Below are 15,634 nucleotides of genomic sequence, written 5' to 3'. Positions count from 1 at the left end.
TCGGTCACAGTCCATGCTGCTATGCACTCTGTCCTGAGGTGCTCGCCAACAGCTGGTGTTAGGTCATTTCTAGTCCTTTGTCATTACACATAAGATGATGGTAAGTACCCTTGAACATGCTCCTTAGCACTTATTTTATGTAAAATGAGACAGTTCTGATGTGAGCGTGGTACACATACCTCTGGTCCCAGCTACTCAGGCACTGAGACAAGAGGATCAATTACTTGAGTCCAGAAATACAGTACTTCCCTGAGCACATAGCAAAATCCTATCTTGAAGAAGTAGAAGAGGAGGAAGAGGAGGAGGAAGGAAGGAAGGAAGGAGGAAGAAGAAGAAAGGAGGAAGAGTAGAAGGAGAAGAAGTTTGCTTTCCCATCAAAAGTTACTGTTGCCAAGCAGTGCTGGTGGCCTATGCCTTTAATTCCAGTGCTCAGGAGGCAAAATCAAGCAGATCTCTGAGTTGCAGACCAGCCCGGTCTACAGAATGAGTTCAAGGACAGTCAGAGCTACACAGAGAAACCCTCTCTCAAAAAAATAAAAAAATCTGTTAAATCATTCGTACACAATGTCTTAGTTATATTGCTATGGTAAAACAGTATGACCAAGTCAATTTTCAAATGAAAGCATTTAATGAGGGGCTTACAGTTTCAGAAGCTTGAGAGTCAAAGGCCATCATGGTGGGAAGCAGGGAGCAGGGAGCAGGCAGGCACTAGAGCAGTAGCTGAGAGATCTTGACACAACCACCAAGCAGCGAGCAGCAAATAGAAGTGTAAAGAGCTTTTAAACCTAAGCCAGGTGATGGTGGTACACACCTTTAATCCCAGCACTTGGAAGGCTGAGGCAGGTGGATCTCTGTGAGTTCAAGGTCAGACCAGTCTATATAATAAGTAAGGACAGGCAGGGCTGTTACACAAAGAAGCCCTGTCTCAAACAAACAAATAAACAAACGAGTAAAACCTCAAAACCTGCCACACAATGACCACTTCCAACAACGCCACACCTCCTAAGCCTTCCGAAACAATTCCACCAACTAGGGACCAAGTGTTCAAACCCCTGGAGCTGGAGGTATAAGGAGCTTGTTGCAAGACGCCTTGGGTGGGTCCTGAGAACTGAACCTAGGCCTCTGGAAAAGCACTTAACTGCTGAGCCATCTTTCCAGCGCCAGTGCCATCCTTTTGAGGATTGCAGCAGTGGAGACTCAGCAGAGGGAACTGAGAGGCAGCACGGGCACTGAAGAGAGTGGAGATGCACTCACCAACAAAGAAGCCTGAGCAACCTCACCAGCAGCTGCCCCTTACCAGAGCAATCTCAGACAGAGCCAATACAAATGCATGTGGCTTGGCAGCCACTCAGCTGTCAAAACCAGGCATGGCGGCACACTGACACGCAGCACACCTCAGCTCAGACAGAGAACAGTGTAGAGGTCCAGACTGGCAGCAAACACAACTGTGAATAAAACTGTATGGAAGCCAGTGGCGGTAACATTCTGTTCTTTAAGCTAGATGTGTAGAACTTTACATCTTGTTTGTTTGTTTGAAGAATTATTTATTTTATGTACACTGTAGCTGTCTTCAGAGACACCAGAATAGGGCATCAGATCCCATTACAGATGGTTGTTAGCCACCATGTGGTTGCTGGGATTTGAACTTCGGACCTTCGGAAGAGCAGTCAGGTGCTCTTACCCACTGAGCCATCTCACCAGCCCCCGCACTGGTGGTTTTAAGAGTGTTCTCAGTGGAACAAGGATCATCACTTTAGTCTTCCTGGTTGACTAGCTTCAGCAGAGATGAGGATGGACAACTCAGAAAGCAACTAACAGGAGGCCACAGTCCAGGGAGAAAGAGGTGGAACTGGGGGCTACCAGCAGAAGCATCATCCCTGTGCAGGTGGGTTGGGTGGGAGACAAACTGAGAGAGAAGCCCTGGAGGAGGTGAAGGTAGGATGTGACCCTTGCAGGCTTGACCTGGACAGGACATGCTGACTGGAATAGAGGTAGACCGGCTGCCAGTACTGACAGGCAAGTTTTCCCACACATAGACTTTCCACGCAGCCTTTTAGAACAGGTCACAGTGCAGCTAACCCTGAGGGAGCCACTGACTCTTGAACAAACTGGTATCCCTGCCAGGCAGAAACTCACAGGACCCAGAAGCGTGTCCGACAGCAGGTTCTCAGGAAAGCTGGGCCTGGGTCAGAGTGAGAGCCATAGCTGGTGGCCATGTGCTGTCCACAGCCCCACATGCAGCCTGGCTGGCAGCTGAAACAGCAGCAGAAGCCGCACACGGGAACCAGAGATGACAAGTGGAGTGGGGGCTAGGGGGTAGAGGGCAGCACACACCAGCCAAGATGCATGCAGCTGCAGGTCACAGCATCCCAGGGAAGATGGCATGGGCAGAGCACCATGTCAGCAGAGCCATGGGGAATAGCACTGGCCAGATCCTGCCACAGAGTACAAGACCCACACCCAGGCCAAAGCACACACTTGCACCAATTGGCAAGACAAGTAGAAGGATAGTGCCTCTGGTTGGCTCTTGGGGTCCTTATGGTTCTGTTCTTGCTGTGTTGGCTGGGAAGGCTCCCGTGGTCACAAAGTCCACCCCCCTTCTCCTACTCATTCATTTTTATCAGTGAAGGGACGCTATCCTAGAATCCACATACCTGCTTTCCATGGGTCTCATGGCTGCCCTCATTTGTGCCTTAGACCATCTTCCTAGAAGCCTGCTTCTTGGAGCTCTCTCAGTAGGAAAGATGGGGAGGAAAGTGAGCTCTCATCCCCAGCCTGCCCGAGGGTGGGATGTGGCTGGTAACTCCTAGCAGCTAAAAGTTAAAAAAAAAAAATACAGCAAAGATCTCAGGTTTCCTGGTTCACCCTACAAAGGATTTTATTGAGAGGAAGAGACAGGTGTTGTCAAGTCAGTGCTATCTAGTGGCTTAAGTACCTGTTAGGTTCCTTGGGCAGGCCTGGCATCTTGGAGGCTTGGGCATGTGTAGGTGGGTAGGCCGTGAGATTTGTCACTCTGTATGCTAATACTGTAATGGCTTGAAGACCTTAATTCTGGACACAGTCATACTTCAGGAGATGAGGTCTCTGGTGAAGATGTGGCTGACCTCACCATGTCAGAGGAGTGGAATAGGACCAGACCCCTGTCAGTCTGTAAACCTCACTCCAAAATCTAGGGTGGAACTTCTTCCTGGCTGCTTGGTTTTTGCACATTGAGTGCATTGTGAGCGGCAAACTGGCTGTTGCACAGTCCTTGACAGTTAGCAATACTGACAAGAGCTCGGAAGGAGCCATGGAAGTGTCCACGTCGAGTGACCTGGAGAACCATTTAGGGGCTGAGATAGGAGGTTCATGGGTTTGGGGCCCTCTGGACCCTATGGTGCCACCCTCTCTGGAGGCTTACCTGTCTCCCATCTCCAGGCTGAGGTGGGAAGGAGTTAGCCCTGATCACCCCTAGCCCTCGAGATCCTCACCGTGTGATTTCCAGTCCAGGTCCTGCCCGGATCAGGGCAAGGCCTTAGCCCTACAACAAGCTATGGACAGCTTCCTGTCTTCCACATACAGAACACCTGACAAACACACCCTGATCCTACCCTACACACACCCTGATCTTATCCTCCACACACACCCTGATCCTACCCTACACACACCCTGATCCTACCCCACACACACCCTGATCCTACCCACACACACACCCTGACTCCTACTCCACACACAAACCCTCCTACCCACACACACAGCCTGACTCCTACCCTCCTCCACACACACCCTGATCCTACCCCACACACACCCTGATCCTACCCACACACACACCCTGACTCCTACTCCACACACAAACCCTCCTACCCACACACACAGCCTGACTCCTACCCTCCTCCACACACACCCTGATCCTACCCACACACACACACACACACACACCTGACTCCCACCCGCCCCCCCCACACCCTGACTCCTACACCCCCCCCACACCCTGATCCTACCCCACACACCCTGATCCTACCCCTACACACACACCCTAATCCTACCCCCCCACATACACCCTGACTCTTACCCTCACACACACACACACACACACACCCTGACTCCTACCCCATACACACACACAGCCTGACTCCTCTCCCCACACACACACACTGACTCCTACCCTCACACACACACACACCCTGACTCCTACCCACACACACACACACACTGACTCCTACCACACACACCCTGACTCCTACCTCCCACACACACACCCCCTGACTCCTACCCCCCCCACACACACCCTGACTTCTACACCCACACACACACACACCCTGATCCTACCCCCATACACACCCTGACTCCTACCCACACACACACCCTGACTCCTACCACATACACACACACACCCTGACTCCTACACCCACACACACACACCCTGACTCCTATACCCCCACACACACACCCTGATCTTACCCCACACACACACACACCCTGACTCCTACCCCCCCACACACACACCCTGACTCCTACCACATACACACACACACCCTGACTCCTGTGCCCACACACACACCCTGATTCCTACTCCACACACACACACAGCCTGACTCCTACCCTCCTCCACACACACACCCTGATCCTACCCACACACACACACACCTGACTCCTACACCCACACCCACACCCTAACTCCTACCCCATACACACACACACACACACACACCCTGACTCCTACATCCCCCCACACACACCCTGATCTTACCCCCCACACACACACCCTGACTCCTACCCCATACACACACACCCTGACTCCTATACCTACACACACACACACACACACACACACACACACACCCTGACTCCTATACCCCCACACACACCCTGATCTTACCCCCCCACACACACACCCTGATCTTACCCCCCCCCACACACACACACTCTGACTCCTACACTCATACACACACCCTGATCCTATCCCTCCACACACAGCCTGACTCCTACCCCCCTCCACACACACACCATAATCCTATGCCCCCACACACACACCCTGACTCCTACACCCCACACACACACCCTGACTCCTACATCCCCCCCACATACACCCTGATCTTACCGCACACACACACACCCTAACTCCTACCCCATACACACACACACCCACACACCCTGACTCCTACACCCCCCCACACACACCCTGATCTTACCACACACACACACACCCTGACTCCTGTACCCCTCCACACACACAGCCTGACTCCTACCCCCCTCCACACACACACCCTGATCCTACCCACACACACACACACCGACTCCTACCCTCCCCATACACACCCTGACTCCTACCCTCCCCCATACACACCCTGACTCCTACCACATGCACACACCCTGACTTCTACCTACCCCACACACACCCTGACTCCTACCTCCCCAACCCCCCGCAGACCCTGATTCCTACCATATACACACACACCCTGACTCCTACCTTCCCTGCAATACACACACAGACCCTGACTCCTACCCCATACATACACCTACCCACCTGTAAGGCAGGCTTCCTCTCTCACCTTCATTCTTGCAAAAGCCTCAAGTCTCTCTGAACAGAGCTGGCCCAAGGCCTGGGCCCATCCTTCTGCTTCCTGTGTTACTGGGCAGCCCAGGGGCCCATCACCCACCTCAGACACCAGTAGTCTTTCCCACTCTACTCCCTCACACACCTAAGGGCATCCCTCGCCCCACTCCATCTCCCTAGCACCTGCCTTCTCCCCTCAGCAGAACCCTCCCCAGGCCAGCGCAGCAGGTCAAACCCCTCTGAGCTTTCAGCTCGCCCCAGGCCTTTCTCTTTCTATTTATCTCCGTCCCTTCTATCTCTTCAGGAATGGCCCTAAGGGTGGGGACACTTGAGGCTTTGTCTTGGTTAATGAATTCCTAATACCAAGCAACTAGTGTTCAGGATAAAGGATTGGTGGAGACCAAAGACTAGTGTGGGGGTACAGGAGGACAGAAAGAATTTTAGGAAGTAAAACTGATTACTGAGAGGGTCACTGCAAAGCTTGGGGCTAGACCACAGCTCAGTGGTGGAGCCCTAGCATCATATCCAGGAAGTTCCCAATTCATCCCCCCCCCCCCCCACACACACACACACCACCACCACCACCACCGCCGCGCGAGTGCACACACACACACAAGCCACAGCTAACACTTGCCCCTGATAGTGGTGCCCATTGACAATCCCAGCACCCTGGAGTCTGGGGCAGGCAAATTACTGTTCAGGGAAAGAAAAAGAAAAAAAAAGGCTTTAGAAATACTTCCTGCATGAGAGTATGAAGTCTGATCAGGGTGAGTGGTTTTCTCCAGTGAAGAGGCCTTTAGTGTAACCCTAACTGAAATATGGACAGACTTTCTCTTGAAGCCAAACAAGTGGATTTTCAAGTTCCACAGCAATGAAATGCCTGGGAGGAGACATCAGCCTGCTGCAGCCTTCCACACATTAAGCATTGAGACACATGATGCAAGGCTGGGCCTAGCTGAGTGACAAGAGACATACCTCCATGTGCCAGCAGACACACATGCACACAAGCATCCATGCACACACAGCACACACGCACATGCGCGCGTGCACACACTGGAGATAGAAGACACTAATAAAAAATAGCCAGAGCAGAACTTGTTTCCAGCTCCGAGGCAGAGTTCTTCTCCAGTCTGGGCAGCACAGTGGGGCACTCTCTTAAAGAGTAGTTCATTGGCAGAGGCTTGCCAGCCATTTCAAAGGCCCTGGGTTACCCTCAGCACCAAAAGCAATCATAAGGATCAAACTGGAAGGGTTCCTGATGCCTCCCAACGCAGGCCAGTCGTCTCTTAAACAGCTCTTCCCCTTGTTCATCTGAGGAGACACATCTCTGAAGCTCACAGGTCCCAGCCAGGGGAAGACCCCCTCATCCAGAAGCAACTGTCTCTAAAGCTCAGTTTCCAGACAGCCCTCATCTCCCTTCTTGGAGTGCAGCTATAGGTGCCCCTGAATGTCTTTTCCAGGAATTAGCATTGTCCCGCCTCCCTGTTGTCTGTCCCAGGAATGCAAGTGGCCAGATATATCAGAGAACCGACCGCCTCCCTGGAAGAAAGGGGCTCCCGTGGCAGCCTGGTTGCCTCTGGCCTCCCTCAGATGGAAACAACCTGTGCAGGCGGCAGCTGGAACACCAACCTCCCCACAGCTGACTCCAGTCCGCCCACTGCCTGGTTAGTTGCCTTCCACCTACCCAGCTGCCAGGGGCAGGTGCACCGTGCCTTTAAACACACTTTTGCCCCTTTCCTTCCAATAGCCCTAAGCAGCTTGCTTTTTTATTGTATCTGAAGATCTTTTCAGAGTATGTGTGGGCTGGTAGATCTTTGGGGTCATCCACAGCGTGACCATGCTCATCTTGTCTCAGGGTCTCATGTGTGTCATCGTCCATATTAGATGTGGTGCTGCAATGTGTGTCCCTATCCTTGTGGGAGCCATGGTTGGACAATTATCTAGAAGGGAAATAGCTGGGTCAAAGGTGTAGGTAGTTTGAAGTGTTACCAAACTGTTCTAAAAAAAATCCGGCCCTGTGCCAGCAGCTGCCTGCCGGCAAGCAGCTCTCTGCTCCAGTGCCCAGACCTTTCCCCAGTCTGATAAATGACAATGATACTTCATTGTTGGTCTTAATTTACAGGTTGGTTTTTTTGGGAGGAGGATGGGGTTTTTGTTTTGTTTTGCTTTGCTTTGCTTTTTGAAACAGGGTTTCCTGTAGCTCTGTCTCGTTTCAAACTCTATGTAGCTTAAAATGACTTTGAGCTTTTGATCCTCCTGCCTCAGCACCTTAATTCTCAGTCACTAGTTTTGTTGCTGTTGTTCACCTGGCTGCTTTGTTGATGTTTGTTTTTGTGTGGCAGGGTGTGACTGAATAGCACCGACCTTCCTGGAACCACGCTTTGTGTAGTCTAGGCTGGAATTGACTAAAATCCCCCTGCCTCTGCCTGCAGAGTGCTGAGATTAAAAAGTGTGTGCCACCACACCTAGCCCATTAACCTGCAGTTTTGAAGCTGTAGACAGTTCCTGGTTGGCTTTAATGTGAACTTGTGACCTTTTCACAGAGGACAATTGAAACTGAGGACTTAGGGTAACAGGCTCACTGGGGAGGATAAAGGAGTACTAGGAAAGGGACAGGTCCTGGGAGACCAGAGGCAGGGCAGAAGGTCCATGCCCACAGGGATCAGGGATGGGGTTCTAGGTGGGACTGTCCTGAGCAGCCAGTATCTGGAAGGTACCCTTCAGTGCTAGGTCAGCTCTTGGTTTGAAGTATACAAGATGAAGTCCCAGGTACAGTGATCCCATTTTCAAGTAGAAACCAGGCCAGATCATGGCCAGCTGGGTGAAAAAAGGGTTTAGGAGGAGGGCTAAAGTTGTCCATGGGACAAAGGGTCATGGGCGTGGAAACTCCTAAGGAATGTGGCTACTGGTTGGAACTAGCCCAGCCCCTCCCTGCTCAGTACTAGGCTCCAAACTTTTGTCAACTTCTTGCACCAAACTGAAGGCTACACAGTACAGTGCAATGTTTGAGTTAGGTTTTTTGTTTGGTTGGTTTTTTAGTGTTGTGGGCTGTTTTTAGTGCATCCTTATGGCACAAGACTCTAATTCCAGCTCGTGGTAGGCAGAGAAAAGAGGAGCATCATGAATTACAGACCAGCCTGGGTCATTTCTTAAGTCCTGCTTACATAGCCCACCCGCTGTGGAGATTCTGACTGTAACAGTGACCACACTGTGTACTACCAGGCTTCTCTAATCTGGAGATCCAGAGGAAAAAGGAAAAAGAACAGCTCACCCTTGTCTGATGGCCTGACAGTAGAGCCTCCCTGTCCTAGACTCAGCTTGAATGGCCAGCCCTTTACCTCAGGCCTCACCAGGAGAACACTCGTACAGGGGAGGGGTGGGAGGACAGGCAGGAAGTGGCTAATGGGCTAGGCCTGGACACACCTACTCTGGCTCCTCCCTGGCTCTGTAGATCTAATGAGCTTCTGTTTCTAGGGAAGCTAGAAAATGATTTTTTTTTTCTTCAAAATGTTCACTTTGAGAACAAAAACCAAACTGTTTGTTGATTGAAACAGGGTTTCCCTGTGTAACCCTGACTATCTGTCCTGGAACTCACTCTGTAGACCAGGCTGGCCTGGAACTCAAATCCACTTACCTCTGCCTTCCTAGTGCTGGGATCAAAGGCATGCACTGCCACTCCCTGGCTACAAAACAATTCTTGTAAGGACTGGAGGACATACCTTTGTGGGTAAAAGTGCTTGCAGCTCAAGGCTAAGGACTGGAGTTCAGATCCCAGCACCCACATAGGCCGAGTGTGGCAACATGCACCTGTCATGGTGGATTTGGGGGATGCTGGCAAGTTTAGCTGAGACAGCATGTTCCAGATTCTGTGAGAGACCTTAACATTAGGAAACAGCCCGCTATGATGGTGCATGCCTTCAATCTCAGCACTAGGGATGCAGGGTGGGTAGAGCTGTCTATGGTTCAAGGCCAGACACAATAGAGTAACCATGTATCAAAAGATGAAGGTGCTGTAATCCCAGCACTCGGGACACAGGTAGATTTCTGAAGCAGAAACTTGTCAATTGGATGGTGTTTTGTTGGGACACACATGAAGGAACGTTTAGCTGAAGTGGACACAGGTGAAAGACTAAGGAATGTTTGGCTGAAGCAGGCATAGATAAAAAGGTGTTTTGTTAAAGCAAGCACATGAAAGGACGTGTGGTGAAAGATTTTTTTTATTAAGGACACACATGTATTGGTCTGTCTTATATTGTGTAGTTGAGCTGTATTTATCGGGACTCAATAGAAAGAAATACAGCAAAAAACAAAAACAAAAAAACTTCTGGTGGTGTGCCACAGTTTCTTGTCCCTTGAGTGGACTTGGGGTGATTGACAGAGTGATGTCAGCTGTGACAGACCCACATGCTGAGACAAGACCTGTAGAAGACACATGTTTAGACAGTATAAATAGGACTCAACGGACAATGACCAAGGCTGAGCTTGGCTTGCTTATAGAACTAGCTGTGTACTGCCTGTGGGTCTCATGTCTTCGTTGGTCTTCGCTTCCCTGAGAGAGTCACAGCCTAACCCTGAGAACTCCTCCTGGTATTCCTCCAGGTCCCTCCTGCTGACTTGAGCTAAGGCTGATGCCTGTCTGTTCCTATTAGGCCGTGACACTGCTGCTACTACCCTGATATTTCTGTTTGTAACTGGTGTTTCTCAATGGATGGAGCTGCCTCTGCTAACCTATAAAGTGAACTGCCAATTTCCAGACAACACAGACAGGACTTAATCCAGAGAATCATTTCTAAACAGGTCCACTTTCCCTGTATCCTTTCTTTTCCACTACCTCTGGTGGATGGTGGGCTAAAGGGAGGTTAAAACATTTTAAAACCATCATTAAAAATCGTGTTTTAAAGCCGGGCGTGGTGGCACACGCCTTTAATCCGAGCACTTGGGAGGCAGAGGCAGGTGGATTTCTGAGAGTTCAAGTCTACAAAGTGAGTTCCAGGACAGCCAGAGCTATACAGAGAAACCCTGTCTCGGAAAAAAAAAAAAAAAGAAAGAAAAGAAAAGAAATTAAAGTTACAGATTTCTCCCAGTTTGAGTACTGTAATCCAAGCACTCGGGAGGCAGAGGCAGGAGGGTCCCAGAGCAGATCATCCTGCTCTACAGAGTAAGTTCTAGAGAAACCCTGTTTCAAAAAACCAAAATAAATAAATAAAATAAGATAAAGGGCTGGCAAGATGGCTTAGTGGATAAAGGAGTGTGCTGCCAAATCTGACAAGTAAAATTTGGTCCCTGGGAAACATCGAGGAAAGAACACCACAAGTTAACGTCTGACCTTCATATACATGCTGTGACAGCATGTGCCACACACTCATAAAACAACAAAAAAGTGGGGGGCCGGAGAGATGGCTCAGCCGATGTTAGCACATGTTGCTCTTGCCAAGGGTGCAGGTTTGAGCCCAGCACTCACATACTGCTCACAACTATATGGAACTCCAGTCCTAGGGCCCAGCACCCTTTCACTCAGCAGGCATATGTACACTGGCACACTTACTGTCTCGAAGGAAAGATACCTATATGCATAAAAGAAAATAAGTAAAAGTTTAAACCTCCTTTTAAAAAGATTTATTATTAGCCGGGCGTAGTGGCACACGCCTTTAATCCCAACACTTGGGAGGCAGAGACAGGCGGATTTTATTTATTTAATGTATATGAGCACATGGTAGCTGTCTTCAGACACACCAGAAGAGGGCATCGGATCCCATTACAGATGGTTGTGAGCTGCCATGTGGTTGCTGAGAATTGAACTCAGGATCTCTAGAGGAGCAGTCAGTGCTATAAATTGCTGAGCCATCTCTCCACCCCCCCTTTAAAAAACTTTTAAAAATTAGTTAAATTAAGCTTAAAAATGTTCACTCTTGTACATTAGCACTTATTTGAGGCAAAACAGATATGGGCCAATCCCAGAGGTTTTCAAACTCAGGGAAGCTCACACTCCTGAAGCTTCACCTGGCTATGGCCCCCATCTGGTCACTGGGCTGCCTGTGGACTTCAGCTACAGCCTCACTGTCAACACCAAAGGAGGGCATGATGGGCTGGAGGAGAGATGGCTCAGCAGCTTAGAGTACTGACTGTGGCTAGGCAGGGTGGCGCACGCTTTTGATCCCCACACTTAGGGAGACAGAAGCAGTGTGAGGGCCAGCCTCATTTACAGAGTGAGTTCCAGGGCAACCAGAGACTCTGAGAAACCCTGTCTTGAAAACCCATTAATAAGGCCGGGTGTAGTGGTGCACGCCTTTAATCCTAGCACTCAGGAGGCAGAGGCAGGCGGGTTTCTGAGTTTGAGGCCAGCCTGGTCTACAAAGTGAGTTCCAGGACAGCCAGGGCTATACAGAGAAACCCTGTCTCGAAAAACCAAAAAAAAAAAAAAAAAAAAAAAAAGAAAACCCATTAATAATAATAATAATAGTAAAAAATAGATGATAGATAGATAGATAGCACTGGCTTTTCTTCCAGAGGACCTGTGTTCAATTCCAGGCACCTACATGGCTCACAGCCTTCTGTGGCTCCAGTCCTGGGAAATCTGGCTCACACTTCAGGATGGAGATGTAGGGTTTTGATGCATTTCCTGATTTGTTTCTTAGCCCCCCAACCTGGTCTCATATAATGTTTGTTAACCGGGAGTCCCTGCCATCAGAGCTGCCTGTCTGGCCTCTGCAGGTACTTTATGTTTCTTGTGAAACCCAAGGTAGGCTCAGGAGAGCAGGCAAGCTGTCCCTGTGGGAGACGGCAGTGAACTGGCCATGATGCACATTTATGATAAGAAACATCAAGTGACAATCTCCCAGGATGGGTAACCTCCAAGGACAGTCTGTGACTACTGTAAACTGACCCAGAACACTGTGTTCCTTCCCTGTCTGCTCCAAACACTCGAAAACTGACACACAATTCCCCTAAGGTGTGAGTAACCTGAACTGGAAGGTGGACCTGAGGGTTCTGACAGCCAAGGCCATGCGATGCTTGGGCCGACATGAGTGCCTGGTAACAGCCACTGTGGGAGGAGAAGCAAACCTCAGCGGCCTGCCAGATGAGCTCCAGAGGAGGGCAAAGAGACCCTGGGCAGCCCTGGTTCACATGGCCCTGGCCATTGTCACAGCAGCCTCGCTCGCACTGTGCCAGGCTGCCTGGCTCACGAGATCAGGGCACCTCTCCCTTCTCAGCGTGTCTGCCCTTGGCTTGGTCCTGGTTGCTGAATGAGAGCCTGCTGCTGGCAACACTTCTTTGAGATATCTGTGCACCACCACCCACAGCATCTTTGAATTGCCTTTACAGAAACCTGTGCAGAGGCTAGAGAGATGGCTCAGTAGTTAAGAGCACCAGCTGCTCTTCCAGAGAACCTGAATTTGATTCCAGGCACCCACATAGCTGCTTACAGTTGTCCTAACTCTAATTGCAGGGGATCCAATGAACTCACACACACATAAAATAAACATAAATATTTAAAAAATAATAATAAAAGACGGGGGTAGTATAGCCCATCTTTAGAATAGCCAGGGCTATACACACACACACACACACACACACACACACACACACACAAACTTGTCTTTGAAAAACAAAACAACAAAAAACTTTGCTTTAGAGAAAAAGAAACAAGCAAAGCTGGGGAGGTCCTGGGGTCAATGACTGCCTGTTTGCCACCTGTGCTGAGGGCCCTTAGGACAGAAGCCCAGAGATCTGTTGGGTTTGTTTGTTTGTTTGTTTGTTTGTTTTAATAGTTATGAGGCTATGGTGACTGCCACTCAGGAACACGTGTGGCAGTCACTTCTAAAGCAAAGAAAATATATTTAGAAATAACGAAATCGTCTTGCTTTTTAGTGGTATATATTCTAGGGCCATAGAATTCTGGCACTCAGTTTTGCTCTTGCAAGCTCCGCTAATAAGGACTTCACTCTGAGATTCCCCTTAAACAGCTGTCTAACTGGACACAGATACAAAGCAGCTGTTTGCAGAGAGGAGAGCAGGCATCATTGCATGCCACTTTTAGGAGGAATAGAAGTCAGTTTTAGGTCTTCTGACCTTCTGTCTGGGGTGTAAGGAACAGGTAAGCACAGGCAGGAAGTTGCAGGAGAGACAGAGAATGAAACTTGGAGAAGTCATGAGGATGAACCTTGAGGCAGAGTCTAGATAAGAGAGAGGACTATGCAGAAAGGAGTCCTAGCTATCCTGCAGGGTGTACAGCAAGCCAGGATCCAGGCTGGGGATACCTGGGTGGTGGACAGCTTTTCTGGCATGCCCAAGGTCTGCTCAGCCCAGCACCAACAACACAAAGCAAGTGCAGAGAATGGATAGTCATAAACTCAAGGCCGCCTGCTCTACATGTGAAGTTCCAAACCAGCCAGGACTACACATGGGACCCTGTCTCAATAATCTACTTCTCCCCCCAAAACTTTTGAGGCCAGCCTGGGGTACATAGCTTGAGACCCTATCTCATAAAGCAGTGAGAGAGGAAAAGAGGAGGAGAGAAAGAGGAGTTAAGGGGAAAAAACAGGAAAAAAAAGAGAAAAAAAAGAGAGAGAATACTAACAAGATATCTGACGTTTCCAGAGCTCTGCCAGGGAGGAGGGTGCTCAGGCTCCAGGCCCCAGAGAAAGCACCAGGAAGGAGTGTGAGGCCTCATCTGCTTCTAGAGTACCCAGGAGCCTAGATGGTATCTCAGCTTCCAAAATCAACCCAGGCTTCTCTGAAAGACAGAAGGAATTTCAGTAACATAAGAAAATGTCTAGGGGCTGGAGAGATGGCTCAGTAGTTAAGAGCATTTGACTGCTCTCCCAGAGGTCCTGAGTTCAATACCCAGCACCCACATGGTGGCTCACAACCATCTGTCATGATTCCTTCTTTTGGTATGCATGAAGACAGAACACTCATAAACATCAAATATATAAATACATGAATCTTGAGAGAGAGAGAAGAGAAGAGAAGAAAAAAAAGAAAAGAAAAGAAAAGAAAAGAAAAGAAAAGAAAGGAAAAGGTCTAGCCAGGCATGATGGTGTAGTTCCTTTAATCCTAGACTTCAGGAGGCAGAAGCAAACAGATCTCTGACTTTTTTTCTTTCTTTCTTTCTTCTTCTTCTTCTTTTTTTTTTTTTTTTTTTTTTTTTGGTTTTTCGAGACAGGGTTTCTCTGTGTAGTCCTGGCTGTCCTGGAATTCACTTTGTAGACCAGGCTAGCCTCGAACTCAGAAATTCTCCTGCCTCTGCCTCCCAAGTGCTGGGATTAAAGGCGTGAGCTACCACGCCCGACCAGATCTCTGAGTTTGAGGGCAGCCTGATCTACATAGTCAGTTCCAGGACATCTAAGGCTACATAGTGAGACCCTGTCTCCAAAAATAAAAAGAAAGAAAAAAAGAACATGCCTAGCATCAAATCACAATTTTATAAGACATATGAAGTGTATAAAAATATGATCCATAACAGAGGATTCTAATGCCTAACGCTGGGTGGTTGGTTGGTGCGGCACGCCCTTACTCAGCACTTGGGAGGCAGAGACAGGTGGATTTCTGAGTTTGAGACTAGCCTGGTCTCTGTAGTGAGTTCCAGGAAAGCCAGGGCTACACAGAGAAACCCTGTCTCAAAAAAAAAAAAAAAAAAAAAAAAAAAAAAAAAAAAGACAGTCCTCATGTGGTGACCCCCCAACAATAAAATTATTTCGTTGCTATTTCATATCTGTAATTTCATTGTAGATATCTGTCATGTGACCCCTCAAAGGGGTGGAGACCCACAGGTTGAGAACCCCAGACTTAGGTAGTTCTAGGCCAACTTGAGCTATTGTCAATACATTTGAAGGGGGCATTTTTTAAAGATTTATTTGGCCAGGCAGTGGTGGCACACGCCTTTAATCCCACTATTTTTCTTCTCAACCAGTTTCTTCTCCCAGTCCCTCACCACCACCACCCCTGTGCCCCACCCCACCCACTCCCCCTGTTTCTCTTTTTAAAAAAGAAAGCCTTGAGAGATGCTGCTTCCAAGCAGGCTCTCCACAATCTCACAGACAAAGAGAGGAAGGTCGGAAGAGGCATTTGAAAAAATAGTGTTTTGTGTGGTTTGTT

At 49.1% G+C, this 15,634-nt stretch overlaps 1 protein-coding gene across 11 annotated transcripts in view; it reads left to right on the top strand.

Moving 5' to 3' along the window:
- Ccdc57 (coiled-coil domain containing 57) overlaps nt 1–15,634 on the top strand; it is a 106,398-nt gene that overhangs the window by 73,172 nt on the left and 17,592 nt on the right. For 2 of the 11 annotated variants that reach the window (XR_003949508.1, XM_006534233.2), the window contains one exon: nt 7,035–7,200. The exons of the other annotated variants lie outside the window; for them this stretch is intronic. Coding sequence is in view for 1 of the 2 variants with exons in the window: in XM_006534233.2 (XP_006534296.1) it covers nt 7,035–7,200 (166 nt within the window). In the remaining variant the exon portion in view is untranslated. The remainder of the gene's footprint in view (nt 1–7,034; nt 7,201–15,634) is intronic. 11 annotated transcript variants of the gene reach the window in all.

The sequence above is a fragment of the Mus musculus genome, chromosome 11, assembly GCF_000001635.26.
Source record: "Mus musculus strain C57BL/6J chromosome 11, GRCm38.p6 C57BL/6J".
NCBI classification, from domain to species: domain Eukaryota; kingdom Metazoa; phylum Chordata; class Mammalia; order Rodentia; family Muridae; genus Mus; species Mus musculus.
The sequence above is the reverse complement of the archived record's forward strand: the minus strand, read 5'-3'. Positions and strand labels throughout refer to the sequence as shown.